At 39.5% G+C, this 15,822-nt stretch overlaps 1 protein-coding gene across 4 annotated transcripts in view; it reads left to right on the top strand.

The window, feature by feature from the left end:
• kirrel1b (kirre like nephrin family adhesion molecule 1b) overlaps positions 1 to 15,822 on the top strand; it is a 92,452-nt gene that overhangs the window by 60,690 nt on the left and 15,940 nt on the right. For all 4 annotated transcript variants that reach the window (XM_080861476.1, XM_080861475.1, XM_080861474.1 and 1 more), the window contains exons 3-10: positions 2,711 to 2,860; positions 4,326 to 4,483; positions 6,498 to 6,648; positions 8,012 to 8,117; positions 9,893 to 10,041; positions 12,289 to 12,416; positions 12,851 to 12,977; positions 15,037 to 15,137. In XM_080861476.1, coding sequence (XP_080717602.1) covers positions 2,711 to 2,860; positions 4,326 to 4,483; positions 6,498 to 6,648; positions 8,012 to 8,117; positions 9,893 to 10,041; positions 12,289 to 12,416; positions 12,851 to 12,977; positions 15,037 to 15,137 — 1,070 coding nt within the window. The remainder of the gene's footprint in view (positions 1 to 2,710; positions 2,861 to 4,325; positions 4,484 to 6,497; positions 6,649 to 8,011; positions 8,118 to 9,892; positions 10,042 to 12,288; positions 12,417 to 12,850; positions 12,978 to 15,036; positions 15,138 to 15,822) is intronic.

Raw genomic sequence — 15,822 nt, 5'->3', positions numbered from 1 at the left:
TTGAAAAATGTTTTTAAGGAGAGAAACATTAGAATTTACCTGCTAAGCCTACAACCACCTTGATCCAACTCTGCATAATCCACAGAAAAAGGATAGATGGAAGAAAAACTAACTACACAGCTTTCATTCATTCTGCCATTCAAGCTATTTTAAACACAAAACACACACATACACACAGTCACACAAGTGATAATCTGACATGTGATGCGAATCTTGTGTTCAACTCAATTTAATTCACAGGTTCAGTAAAGGTCTGCACTTCTCTCTCGCCTCCTCTCGCTCTCTCTTTCTCCCTCACACTGTCTTTATTTCCTGCTCCTTCATCTTTAAAACTACAGCTTCATCATCACTTGCTGGCTTCCCAGATCCCCTCTATTGCTTTTTATTTCTTCACTCTCCTCTCTGTCGGTCCCATCGCCGTCCCTTCCTCCTCCCGCTCTCATTTTGTTGTTGGTAATGCTCTCTTTGTCCTCGTAGCCTTTTACAGCGTGGACCTGCTGACAAACACATTTGATAAACATGTTGTCCTCTTTGTCTCTTTTCCTGCTTCTCAACCATCTATCATCGCCTTCTGTCCATCTTTTATGCTTAGTCGTCGGCTGCCATTCTTCCCGCCATGACATACGGTCACTCAGCCTTTTGCTCATCTCATAACCTGAACTTGAAGCCATGTCATGAAGTCTGCAAGTTGCAAACACTTGCACCAACAAAGATTATTAATTCATTGGTGATCCATTAAGGTGCAGATGTTGGCTGTATGATGTATAAGTGGTTGTTATTATGCGCCCTGTGTGATTACATACAGCTGTGGATGACAGTGTAGGCGTACAGATTGTGCAGTGCAATTCTCACCTGCAGTTAGCTCACCCACACATACGCAGGAGATCTGCGTTCATTCACAGACCAAAACAGCTTCTAGACATCACCTGGCTGCGCCTGTAAAATGTCAGATAAATAAAATTTAAATCCAGTTAATATATGATCAGTGTAAAGCCACCTACATGTGTGGATCATGTTTACGTAAATACCCAAAACACACATGCATCTTCTCACTACCTGCAGGCATAAGTGGTGGCAGTTTATTGTTCATCCTAGACCACCTCCTCCTCTCCTCCTCCTCCTCCTTCTTCTCCTTCTCCCCAGGGTGCTTTCACCTCTGTGGTTGCTATGCTGCGAGGTGCTGGAGTGGATGATGTAATCTCCACTAATACTTTTGTCCCCCTCCACCCAACCTCCTTCTTCCTCCTTGCACCCCAACTGCCTGCCTGCTTGCCTGCCTTTGCCATCTGAATCCATGATGTCATGTTAGGATTGGGCACGGAGGATCAATGAGTGCCCCCTAGTGGGATGTCACGCTCAATTATGTCTTTGTCTGCGAGTTGAGGGTTCAAAGAGAGAAAAAGAGGGTGCTGTAATTGGAACAGCTCAGTCCGTAATTCTGCAGGAATTGATGTGGCGTTATTGAATATGTGGCCACGTTTGATCAGTGTTAGTACAAAAACCATTTAGCTGTTTATCGCTAACTGTGTTACTATACTGCCGTTATGCGTGTGTCCTCGTGCATTCATTACCCCCCTTGTGTTGTTTGTGTAGAGGGCATATCATATCATTGTGATCTCCAGATGCTGTGGTTAATGAAAAAAGGTCTTCAATAAATCATGTCATCTGTGTATTATGATAAAAAGCTTTGACACTTTCCCATAAATACGTGTCGCCTTGCTCTCTGTTCTCTGCCTGTGATGGATGTAAAACAATCGGGGTTCAGCATTTATCCATTTCAAAAGAGCTTTTACATTTGCTTTATCCTGTGAACAAATCAGGTCTGAGTCCTCTGTTGCACAGTTACACAAAGGACAGAAATAATATTAAAAACTGAATGAGAGAAGATGGAGAAGAGGTTTTTGGGTTTTCGTTTCTGGTCTTTATATAAAAGGCATGACAAGTACCTCAAGGAACTACAGTTTAAATGGTTAATTCACCAATATTACTGAGAAACTGTGTTTTTTGTGACACATGTTCTGTTACAGACACACACACAGTTTTAATTTATAGTCATAACGTTTAAGCTTTTGACTGCAACCCCCTGACAAAACAGGTGAATGACATTTGTCTACAGTCTACAAAACATCACCTAAAAAATTCAAGAGTGACATGTCTTTTCAGAAAATAAGAGACTAGATAGAAAGGCCTACTATCTATCTAGGAATATTACTGAATTCAGATGAATGCCACCTTTAAATTAGCAACATTTCTTTTTATTATTTTATTACTTGTAGCACAGACTAAACTTTTTTAGTAATTTCAGATTTTGGATAGCTTAACAACAACTTTTAACATACAATTTCACAAGAAAGGGTAAATGTGACGAATACCAGCTTGTTTTCTTCTAAGTGACGTGGAAACAAAATATTTCACAACAGGAAATCATCACAGAGTATTTCTAAAAATATATATACTTTCCTCCTCAGAAACAGCAGATACACATCATTCAGTGAATCCAGTATTGCTGTGATGACTCATGTCTGTAATTGAAGCATTTAATGTCTCTTCCTGCACTCCAACAATCATTTCAGAACAATCAGTCTTCCCTTGAAGTTGGCTCACTATGTATGAAAAAGTATGTGACTGTAATAAAAACAGACCGAAGTAAATGAGTCACAGTGTGAGTTATATGCTCTCTAACTGAAAGTTTTCTTGGTTTGTTCAACAGCGTGGCCCAGGTATCGTATCCTGCGTTCTCTCGACATCGGCCAGTACAACTTGGAGATCTCCAACGCCGAGCTTTCTGATGACTCTCTCTATGAGTGTCAGGCCACAGAGGCCGCCTTGCGCTCCAGGAGGGCTAAGCTCAATGTACTCAGTAAGTACCCTGCTGCTACTGATACAGGGGTCTTCTCCTGGTGCATTTTTCTGATTTTCCTCAAACTAGTTAAGTAATTATGCATTGAATCCTCTCAGTACTGGGTTTCCTTTTTGCTTTCATTAAACCAACCTTGTCATAAGGATATAAATCTCCCACATCCTTAACATTTAAGTGGAAATTGCAGAAATTGTTCTTTCTACAAAGCCTCTGTGCCAGCTTGCTTTTGTTATAATCCCAAATGTGCTGTTTGAGATTTTGTAGCTTTAAAAACAACTGAGCTGCCACTACCCAAACCCTTTCAGGAAGATGTCTGACAGAAAAAAATTCTCAGTTCAGCTTGCACTAATACACAAAATATTGCATGAAAACAAATTAACCAACGCATAGGTCTCACCTATTAGCTTCAAAATGTCCCTGCAGTGTGCTGGTTTTATAAACGCACAAGAATTCAAACTAAGAAAGACTTTTGCAGCTGTATACTTGCAGGTTAGGCAACCAGCATTTCTATTTTTTGCTTACCAAGATTTAGAAGGTTTGGTAAATGATAAAGTAAATAATTAAGAAAATAGGTGTTACTTACAATCACATAGTGCTGCCAATCTGATTGATAACCTGGGACATCTTAACCTTTGCCAAATACTTCACCCAATGTGTATGTATTTTCACATTGTGCTGTGCTGTTAGTCCATTTAGATAGTTTTGGGGTAAATTGCCCGTTTTTAGAGATATTGGCTAGAAGTTGCTTTCCCTTAAATATAACCAAGCAAGGCGACAAACCAGTTAGAAGTTTTATGCAGGTCTAATTTTATTCTACCAAACTACATGCAATAACCATACCTCTGTGCAGAAGGTAGCGTGCATCTACTCGTGATGAGAAACTCATTCTAGTGACAGTGTGACAGGGTGTAAACATTAAAGACGACCTCCTTAGCTGAGCTAGCTAGCTGCATCCTTCCTTTGGTGGGCGGATGCAGACAGAGGTAAGAAAATAGCTCCTATGAAACAGCTCACAACAAAATTGTGGATTTTTTTTATGAGTAACTGGGTCATGCTTTCTGGAGAGAGACATCGCTGCTGATTTTTAGTTTGTTTGCTTGTTTTTGGCACTTGGGTGAAGCTAGTATCTCCAGAACTGGGCAACTCAAACCATAAAAAAGCAGTAGATTAAACAGGAGAGGAAATGCATGAGGAAAATATGTACATTTAGTTGAGGGTGAACAACTCCTTTAAACGGTTAGCTTAACCAAGAAGCTAATTGTGTTAAATAGGACATTAATACCTAAAAAAGAAACACATGAAAATCATGCCTCTAGTCTTTTGATATGTATGAAAGTTTTTTTTACAGTATTATGTGTTTTTATGGTTTACTATATGTATATGTAAAGTTTTTTTCTTTATTTATGTGTTCACACTTACATAAATGTGTCATTTTAAAATATGAATTTGCATATCACCCCTTCAGTCCCACCTGAGGACCCAGTGGTCGAGGGATCCCCTGAGCTCTTGCTGATGGCTGGTACTTCACACAACCTGACCTGTGTGACTCGTGGGGCCAAGCCTGCGGCACACATCCAGTGGACCAAGAATGGCCTTCCTGCGGAGGGGGCCTACCACTCCACGGTGACTCATACACACCCATGCACACATGCAGATAATAGCAGCCACACGTGTGTGTGTGTGTGTGTGTGTGTGTGTTTTTTTCCAAGGGGAGTTTGTAAAGCTCACATAATGATGATTTTGATGATCATGAGTTCACTTGTCGCTGTAAGACTATGTAATACAAACTGTAGAACAATGCAATCTTTGTAATATAATCCACTCTGTCTGTTTATTTGTTTTTATGCTTTTTTTTTTTGCTGGAGGCTTGTTATGACGGGTAAATACAGTATGCACACCTCGGGCCAGGCGGCTTCCCAGAAGTCCTCCAGTCAAGAAATAGTGTGCCGATCATTAGTATTTCACACAAAGCGCTCCTTACTATTTAGTCAACAATACACTCACCATATTTATTAAGAAATGATTAATGGTTACAGATTTTAACCTACAAATCAACAGACAGAAACTTTCAATGGGCTTTTTTGGCTATAGTAGCAGCAATAAAGGTGCAGAAACATTACTGAAATGTCTTTGCTAAATCAAAGACATTTCAGTAAGTCTGTTTCCCCTCACACTGAGAAAGCCACAGTTAGAGCAAAGTTCTTACATTTTGAAATGAAAATTAAACCATGAAACTCGCTAAAAGAGGACACGACAAACTTTCAGTCTTAAATTTCCTGCTCTTTGTCAGCTGTAGAGAGACATCAAAATGTGCAGTGTTAACACAGCATGTTGCTGCTGAGCAGATGAAATTGTTAATGTGTAAAAAAACAACTAATACTAGAACAAACAAACTAAGAGCACATCGCATTTCCCTCTTTGGGCTGCTATGCATTGCTTCATTCATCCATAGTGAGTCTTAGAAAATATCACAGACTCTATTTTTATGTGTTTTAACAATTCAGTTGATGCACTAAAGCGAGTCTGCAGGGGCAGCTAATTAAAATTAGTGGTTAAGTAGATGTACTTGTGGTATTTCGTAATTTTTGTATTAGAAAAAAAAATACTGTCGCACTTGCACACCTACTCAACACATGTGTTTAATTACACTCTTACTTCAGTAGACTTTATATTGCGAGTGTCAGCCATGCCTTCTACCCGGAAGCAGAACACATGCTTTCCAGACATCTCTTGCATTCCTCGCTTTTCAGTCGTGACACAACTTAAAAGACACAAAGATCCAAGACATGTTTTATTAACCCACTGCCAGAGATTTTCTTTTGTACACACATACAGGCAGGAAATGTATTTGGTGACACCTTGCACACAGTCGCAGTGTTACATTTCTTCCATGTTCAGATTCCTCGCCATCCCGCATATTCTCCTGTACACATGAAAGCAGGTCTGCAAGTGCACGCACGCATAGACACTCGCTCGCATATGCACACTTGTGCTTTTATATGCACAGAGATGCAGCAGCAAACACTGACTCACGCACTCAAACACAGATGTTTTTACATCTCATCACAGCCAGCTTTATGCCCCCCACACATGCTCATACATATTACATGCTGCTCTTATATTACCCTGTTACTGACCACGCATTTAAACTACATTGAAAGCTGTACACAGTTTCTTGACAGATTTGGTGGCTGCGTTTTAAAAAATGCCACCTCCTCATTCCAAGAAAGCTGGATTTTATGTTCATGTTTGCCAGAAGAAGATTTATGGCGTCTCTTTTATGACTGCCACTAAGGACTGTTTACATTATTGATTCATCTATCAATTCTTTTCTCCTACATCTTTCTTTTCCTTCTTAACTTCACATACTTAATATTTTTTTTTCTATTTTTGTCCATGGATTTCTATTTATGTTCAATTATTTCTCATCTCTCATGGCTCCATTAGTAACTCACCAGTGTCTCTTTCCTTCCCCCACCTGACTTTGTACCTTTATTTCTCCTTTTTTCATCCTTCCTCTCCTCTGTGTATCTTTTCTTTGATCTTACTCTGTGGGCTCTTCTCCCTAAATTCCTCTTATCCTGTCGTCTCCCCTGCTAATGCTTGCCCTGTCTCTGCCTTTTTCTTTGTCAAACAGGAAGTGCTGCCAGACAGGAAAAGGGTTACGACCAGGAGCTACCTGCCCATCACACCAGTCGACACAGACAGTGGCAGCAATTTCACCTGTGTGGCCAGCAATCCAGCTGTACCTATGGGGAAACGAACCACCCTAACCCTCAATGTTCACCGTATGTTACTCTTCCTGTCTGCAAGACTTTTAAACACACATAGATGCTCTGGTGATGAAGCAGAGAGTATTTTTTGCAGACAGACTGCAAAATCAGTAAATATTTTTAATTAGCTGTGCCAGCACTCACCAACTTGAAGTAATTACCAGCAAAAAATAATATACATGTCAGTAATGTTCAATACATTCTCAAATCTGGATGTCTTCCAAATTGATTTAGCTTGATTTGTGTTGTTTTAGCACATATTTGGAGGCCCGAAGCAGTTCAGGAATCTACTGTACTTTATCACCCGGTGAGCCAGAAAGTTTTTATGGTGATGAACATAGGAGTTATTGTCAAGAAGGAAAAAGTAGCTTTAATAACTGTTTTACTTAAGATATAGGATCAGTGCAGAAGTCTATAGGTAACCAAAGTTTCTCCTTGAACGACGTTATATGAATCAAAGTCCCATATCCACAGATGTATAAAATCAAACACCTAGGCATGCAGCCTGCCTTTCACAAACATTTGTGAAGGAATGGATTGTTCTAAAGAGCTCACTGAGATTAAGTGTAGCACTGTAATAGGATGCCACTGTTCGTCCTAAATATTCCAAAATCAGCTGTGAGATGAGTTATTCCAAAGCATTTAGAAACTATAGAAACTCAGACACATTCCCAAAACTCTGCTGACTTAATAACTGCAGGTTTCCAAACCTCCTCTGGCATTCATGCAACATCAGCACAAAAACTGTGCACCGTGCGCTTCACAGCATAGATTTCCAAGGCTGTAATATGTAGGTGGCCCAGTACTTTTGTTCATATAGTATGCAGTCATTATATTATTCACACTCATGATCTCTATATAAAAGATAAAGGCACCGCTGTGAATTCTGATTTGCAGAGTCCAGTGTTTTTAAGCTTTGGCTTTTTAAGCATTTTCTCCATCAGCATTTTAGAAATTTCAAGCAGAGGGCAGATCTGGGAAACTTGCTCTTTCAGTAGCTGCTTGTCTTTCACATGCTAGGCCCACCCTAAGTCATAATCTGCTTTATTGTTCTTCTGGATATTAATGGGGACTGTAATATATAAAATGAGCACACTTTTATATTCACTAAGGACCGAAACTTTCAAATGAGAACAAAAAACTAATCAGAACGTGTTCACTGAGGTTTCGGAATAAGGGAACCCAGAGTTTTCTTTACTACCAGAGTTCCTTTTGCAACCATAGGAGGTGTCCCTCATTGAACATTTAAAAGAATGAAGGTTGAAGGTACTTCTGGATTGCCATCTGCTATATGCATATTTTATAAATACAATTTATGTTCACATTATTGTTAAGTTCATTTAGAATACATATCAAATGTGTATCTCTCCCTGTGTAGACCCTCCCACCGTGACCCTGTCCATCGAGCCTCGCTCTGTCCTTGAGGGAGAGAGGGTTACCTTTACCTGCCAGGCCACTGCCAACCCTCCTATCATGGGCTACAGGTCTGGATGGGTTTTTTTTAAATATGTGTTTATAGGTTTTTGTTCACTTCAGGCTATGAGAAACTTTTTGATGCTCGTCCTGCAGTGCAGATAAGATGTTTAAAGCCAATATGTTTTCTTTCATCTGTGTGAGTGCGCTCATACTAGAGCTGGGCGATATATCGAGTTTTTAAAACATATCGATATATTTTTATACGAGATATAAGATGTGACAATATCCTTTATATCGATATAGTCTATGTTACGTTATAATTATAGTTGTGGAGCCGCAAGTTTGCCTCTCTTTCGTCCACTTTTGTCTCTACGCAACGTTACTCCGCCTCGCCTTCACTGAAGACAACTCCCCCTCCTACCCCATCGCTTCACGTGCAGGCAGCGACAAGACGGACACGGCAAATCTCCGTTAACGAGTTACTGCGCATCGCCCCATGCGTGGGGCTGGACGGCGTCAACGTGCTAACGAGCTAAACATGCTAACGAGCTAACCGCGCTAACGAGCTAACAGCGCTAACCCTAAAATCCTTTCATTCTCTCAAAAGTTGATAGCGCGCCTTATGTATGAATTCTGGTTGTGCTTGGTGGCCGCGAACCGATTTTATGTGGTACACGGCGCTCAGCAATCTGTCAAAAATGTTTGAGTACGACTTTGGTAAGCTACGGAGCTGCACCGCTTGATAGATTGTCGGCGCATTACGGCTACCGAGGAGCTTCGCGGAGTGATACGTACTGTGCATCAACGTAATATTACCGTATTGTGTGTGTATAAGGACCATAAATGGCACCTGTAAGAGACGTGGTTATGAAGCGGATTTCAAACTCCAGGCTATCAGTCACACAGTAAAACTTGGGAACAGAGCAGCTGTAAAATCTGTCTGTCTTTGTTATTACGCTCAGCGTCTTTTAGTTTACATTTTGACTGCACAATTGTGAGCTCTTTGTTTAGCACAAAAACAACCTTGTTTTCTTTTATTTATGGAGCATTATTATTTAATGAATGCTCATAATTTAATTTTGAGTAATTTTTCATGTACATCTGTGCTGTATGTTAATAAAAGTGCCTGTGTGACATCTGGGACACAGCTTTGACTAAGAACTATTTTTGTTCTTACTTTATGGCTTAAAAAAAATATCGAGATATATATCTTATATCGCCATCCAGCTAAAAAATATCGAGATATGAATTTTGGGTCATATCGCCCAGCCCTAGCTCATACCCTCTCCCTGCTGTTGCTCCTGAATAGCAATTTCTGCTTAGAGAACAGAATTGATAAAAGTACTGAACATTTGTACAGCTAAACGCTGACTTTTATCGTAAGTGACAGCACTGAAGCACTAAAACTGCAAAATGCTGGAGTTTAACACGATGGTTGTAATTTGAGGTTTGAGACTCCAACAGAGGGTCCCTGTGTGGGAACACTGCCAGGTACTTAGGCACTAGGCCTACTGAGTGAACATTAAATGTCATCTAATGGACGATGTGCAATATGGTTATTTGATTTTGAGTCAGGTATCTGGCAAGATACAGCACGGATAACAGAAATGAAGAGAAATTTCTTGCAATCGTTCCCTCAGGTTTTCGTATTAAAGTCGTGTAAATGTTAGCTTAATTGATAATACAAAAAGAATCATTGTCTTATGGTGAAAATCTAACATTTAGATAACCTCAAAAACCCATTATGCTTTTGAAATATCCCGCTGGGAGGTCTACATAACAATGATTTACAACGCTTAGAAACATGTTGAACTGTGTGTTGTGCTGTGTGTCTCACTGTCAGGTGGGCTAAAGGTGGCGTGCTGCTGGAGGGAGCCAGAGAAAGCGTGTTTGTCACCACCGCAGATCACTCATTCTTCACCGAGCCCGTGTCCTGTCAGGTGTTTAACGCCGTGGGAAGCACTAACGTCAGCATCCTTGTGGACGTGCACTGTGAGTAGAGTGCAAACGCTTCTTAGCTGAGTGGGATTCTGATGACATGAATGCGCTTTGTGCTCTTTATTTGTCTAAAAAAACATGCTGCATTTATATTGTTACCATACACCATTCGTGTATTGCGCAATGAGTAAATTCCCAATAGGCTGTTATTGCGTTTTCTCTCGGTTTAAACTGAGTTTAACAAGACAGTTAAATGAATTAGGTAAATAATCAAAATATGAAAGAAGCAATGTGTTCTTCATAGTTAAGGACATATTCATAAAAAGATTGCAGTGAAAAAGGAGAAAAAGAGAAAAATGTTGCACAAAAATGTCTTCCTTTATGATAGTGAAATGAACAGAATTCTGAATTCTGCTGTAATAAAACTTCTTTGTAATCGCATGTTTTTTTTTAAACGAATCAAATGAAAATCAACTCAATTTTATTTATGTAGCACCAGATCAACTCAACAGCCACCTCAAGATGCTTTATGATAAAGAGAAACACAATAATAAACTTTATATTGTTGTAGTACTGTATATTGTATATAATGTGTTCTATACAATATAAAGTGTAGACGACTGCTGAAAATCATAAAAATAGCTAAAATAATAAGTTTGACAAAAAAAATGTAATAATTAAAATTTTCAATACATTTACATAAAAATCTTTATTCTATTAAAACAGCAAAAGTGAATACTCCTCCTACTACTACTAATTTTACTACTGCCATTAATAATAGTACTAATGGGCTCCTTCTGCCCTTCCTGTAATGCTGTGGCTTGAAGTGTAATGGCTGAAAGCATCACTACATGTTTGTTGTTTTGCTTTGAGGAACAGATAAAAGAGAAGAACCGGAGACTCTGCGGGGCATTCCCAGTTCATAAAACAATAGCATTTTCAGAGGCCGTCTGATGCAAGGGCATGTAGACTTGTAAACCTTAAAGACTAAAAAGGGAATTTTAAAATTTGTGCAAAAACTACCAAAGCAGTGTAAATAGGCTTTAAAGTGCTTTTCTGGTCTTCGGTGTGCAGAATCTATTAGTTTTTTGAAATTCGGATTAAAAACTATTTTGTTTTTGTACCTTTTACATAAAATATAAGTGTAATTATTGTATTTTTGTTTTGCCCTAATGCTTTTTGCTTTTTGTCTTTGTAAAGCACATTGAATTGCTTTGTATGAAAGGAGCTATATACCGTAATTGTCGGGCTATAAGCCGCTACTTTTTGCACAAGCTTTGAACCCTGCGGCTTTTAGTCAGGTGCGGCTTTTCTATAGATTGTCCATGATTTTTGTGATATCGTAAGACGATTTGTTTTGTTTGTTCCGCTGTTGTACGGCACTACGTTGCCTGGCGGAAGGATCGGGGTTCAAGAGTGGTATGTTGGTCACATGTCCATCCGCCAGGCAACATAGTGCCGTACAAGTAGCGCGAAAAACAAACTTCAAAGTAGCGCTACGCGTTCAGCGGGAGTCGTGGATGACGAGCGGCGATAAACTTGCGAAAAGCAAGTTGTGCTCAACTCCACCGGTGGATTCTGACAGCGTGGAAAAGTGTGAAAACATCCACGATCACCAACGGATTTCGAAGGGCTGGACTGCTGCATGATGAAGAGGAGGACACCGCCACGGCCCTTCAGAGGGTGTTCGACTCCGACACTGACAATGACAATGAGGATTTCTTTGGTTTTGAAAGTGACAACGAAGGAAAGAAGCTGAGAGTGGATGACGAAGCCATCCTGATCCTGTTCGTATCCGACACTGGAGAAGAGGACTTTGGTGGTTTTAGAGCGCAGGAAGATGGTGGTGAATGACTGACTTTTCTTCTTGTTAAAGCCGTGTCACTGCACCTGAGCCTAAAAGGTAGTCCGAATCTATTTTTCTGGTGTGCTGTAGGTTATTGTTATGTAATACATTTGTTACTCATTTATGAAGCACAGCACATGTGCAAATATGTACCCATAACTTGTTTTTCAAAATATTAATAAAAGGGGTGTGTCTCCAAACAGCCATCTCTTTCCTGACAATTCCCTTTGTGCATATTCTCTTACATATGATAAGTCAACATTGAAACACCTGCGGCTTTTGGTCAGGTGCGGCTAATGTATGTACAAAACAGGATTTTCCCCTGATTTTAGCTTGTGCGGCTAATATTCAGGTGCGCTTTGTAGTCCGGGAAATACGGTAAATAAATTTGACTTTGACTTTGGTAGGAACCCTTTTGTTGCTCATTTGGTGATCGGATTGCTATTTTCTTTCAGTTGGCCCCATACTGGTAGTGGAGCCCAGGCCGGTTACAGTGGATGTGGACGCAGACGTCACTCTGAACTGCAAGTGGTCTGGAAACCCTCCTCTCACTCTCACCTGGACTAAAAAGGGTTCCAGCATGGTAAAAAGACATTGTTACCTTTGAACTTAAATCTAAGATCACCCATTCATGATGGATTAAAGTATTATTTCTATAAATACTTATTAATTACTGAAATATATAGACTATAAAGTGAGAACAGCTAATGTAGTTGTAGTCCTAATCATATAATATATAAGCACATCTATATTAAGGACCTAGATTTTGTTAATGTTTGCTCAGTTGTAAAGCCATCTTCATATCTTAAATTTTTAATTTTTAGCTAACAAGTTAAAAAGAGCTTGAGGGGAAAAAAAACTAATGGTGCCCTCCAAGTAAATCAACATGCTATATGAATTAAAAATAGATAATCCTCCCTCCAACCTCCTTTTTTAACATCTCTCCAGTCTGCTTATCTCTGTTCTTTTCCTCTTCATCAGCCTGTTTTTTTTCCCTACCTGTGTGTGTACGTCCAGGTGCTAAGCAACAACAACCAACTGCATCTGAAGTCAGTGAGCCAGGCTGATGCAGGCCAGTATGTCTGCAAGGCCATCGTGCCCCGAATTGGCGTGGGAGAGACCGAGGTTACGCTCACTGTCAACGGTCAGTTAATCTTCACTTACTCTGCATTATCAATTAAAGTGTCGATATTAGCAAAACTCTCAACATTTGTAAAGAGATCTCCCTACACAAAGCAAAGCCCTAATTCTTAATAAACAAGGCATAATGAAACCACACAGACCTGCAGGATGTGTTTATTTGATCTAGTGTTAAATGTAAGCATGCATCTATCTGAATCGCTCTGACAGCTGAAGAGACTGAGTGAATGGAGCACAGTACTGTATGGGCCTGTCGACCCGACCTGATTTATTCCGGCCTGACCCAAATGATCTAATCAGCTAATTTTTCAGTCATGAACAGGCCAAAACCCAATATTTCAAAATCTCACAGAGCGGCCAGCAGGTACTTAATAAATCAAAACTGATTCACCAAGAACACAGTGATAAAAAGAGAGTTCACAAATGCCCCTTAAATCTTCACTAAATAGCCAAGTTCCTGATCAAACAAGAAAAGAAAATCACTGGCATGTCCTTGCAAATGAAAAGCTAAAAGCTTTTTTCATTTTATTAATGATCTGGTGATTATTTTGGCACTCATTCACTAATCAGACACTTAGTGTGAACACAGTAAAGTATTTGTACCATCCACCTCGTTCCCATGACTCACTGCAAAGCATGATGCATTGTTTTAGTGGAGCTATTTATACTTCTGCAGAGCACGGTTACTGTATAGCACACCAGCTTTGGTTTCATAGTTCAGCATCACACTTTATCTGACGATTGCATGTGTCATACATTTAATCAACTTAAATATGCTTTATAATACAAATATAATATTTACATAAAAATAACCTAAATGAGTTCAAAATAGCAACAAAATGGCAGAAAAGAGAAATAACAAAGAACAGAGAGAGATGAAAGACACTAAAAAGTTATCATCCACGGGCAGCTCGAATGGCAAACGCTCCTTTTACAAAACAGCAGAGCCTCTTTCTCCAATCTACAGAAATTTAGAGACATATATGGTGTTAATAGGTCTTTGATATACTTCAGAGCAAGGCCGTTTAATTCTTTAAAGAAATTAATAAAATTTTAAAATCAATAGAGAATTTAACAGGCAGTCAGCGCAAATTTGCCAGCACTGGAGTAATGTGATCATTTTTTTTAATACCAGATCAGCAGAGATTTTTTCTCGGCTGGATTCAGTTGCGAGAGCTCGAACTGATGATTAAAACCACTGCAGTCAAGTCCAGAAACACAGTAATTAAATCCATGCATGACAATTGAAAATAAGATGACTGGATGTTATTTTCAACTTGTGAATCAATACAGAGGTCAGTGCTAAAAGCAGCTTTAAATATTTTCCTCACATTAACTTTATTTTCCACTCTGATTTATTTTTATTTCTCATACAGAGTGATGGTGGGCTATGCAAGCGCCGTTACATGCGTGTTACTTTTATTAGCCCGGTTTCATTACTGAAAAGGAGAGCACTGCAGTGCGGTTGCTGTGTTAACAGTCTTTCATTCACTGTGATAGAGAGTGACAGTATTGCAGCGAGCAGGTTTTCAGTGACTTTGCTCAGAGTGTTTTTGTGAAAAGCAGTAGATAACAGCAAAATCTTTCTGCAACTTGCTCAGAGTTGTTGTTACCATTAAAATTACCCAACTGCAACAGACATTTCACAGATTTTCTGCATGACCAAGCTCTGAATGCATCTTTCAGCTTTTCTTGGCCTTTTTAAAAACTCTTTGTGTACAATCTTCGAGCACATAGCCAGAGTTAGGAAACACTATTATCAATGCAGTCTGAAATATAGAGGTATAGAGGTTGAAGAACTGTCTATGGGATGTATTAATACTAGAGAATACACCTCTTCTTTCCTTAATAAAGCAATTATTTGTGCCAAACAATGTCCTCTAATAGCAGACACTATATAAGAAAAAAAAATTCTCATTTGCTTTTTGGGGTTCTCTCTTAATTCTACAAATGAATATGATTTTTTTTTTTAATGAATGACAGTTTTTCTTCATTGTAGTAATCCTCTCTGTGCATGTATCCCTCTCTCTCTCTCTTTGCCTTGTGCTATCTCACCCGTTCAGGCCCCCCTATCATCTCCAGTGATCCGGTTCAGTACGCTGTCAGAGGGGAGAGAGGGGAGATCAAATGTTACATCGCCAGCACCCCTCCACCTGATAAGATTGTAAGTCCATCCTTGGAAGTTGTAATCTTCTGCAGAGGTGCTTGACCTTTTCAGATTGCATCTGCCTCACACAGAATCGTGATCGCAACGCCTCGTCCACCCCGAAAACAAAATGATTTTTACTTTCTCTCACCAGCCTGTGTCACACAGACCGACATAAGCGACTGTTCTCCAATGATTACGGGAGAACAATCTGTTCCTCCTCTGTGGTGGAAGGTGTGACTCATCAAAAACAGCTGCTGTAGTGTTTGGCTGAAAAGAAAGAGGACACACACACACTAAACTGTGCAGCGTGATCCAGTGAGATGTTGGAGTGCAGTAGATTAGATTCAGCTTCGATTGACGCCACACGTTACATGTTACTAAAGTATTTGTAAAGGTTTTGTGTTTGAATGGCTTGCGGTGAGTTGCACATTTTAAGTCTTTTTATTGAAAAGTAAAAGTGATTAAAAAGTGGAAATCACTGTGACTTTAATGTTCAAAAACATATTAAACGATCCAAGTAATAAATCACAGCTAAACGTGCCTGCAGTTTTTACAATTTACAACAAATTGGTGTATGACAGGCAGGTATGAAATTGGCTGTAACTCTCACACCATCACAAAATAGCTACGACATATTTTTCTATTATTGACAAAGCTGTTTCTACAAGCCTTTAAATGTCACCACACAGGTTTTGTAGGA

This window comes from Rhamphochromis sp. 'chilingali' (genome assembly GCF_963969265.1).
Source record: "Rhamphochromis sp. 'chilingali' genome assembly, chromosome: 16".
Classification (NCBI taxonomy): Eukaryota; Metazoa; Chordata; class Actinopteri; order Cichliformes; family Cichlidae; genus Rhamphochromis; species Rhamphochromis sp. 'chilingali'.
This window is presented reverse-complemented; position numbering and strand designations above follow the sequence as displayed.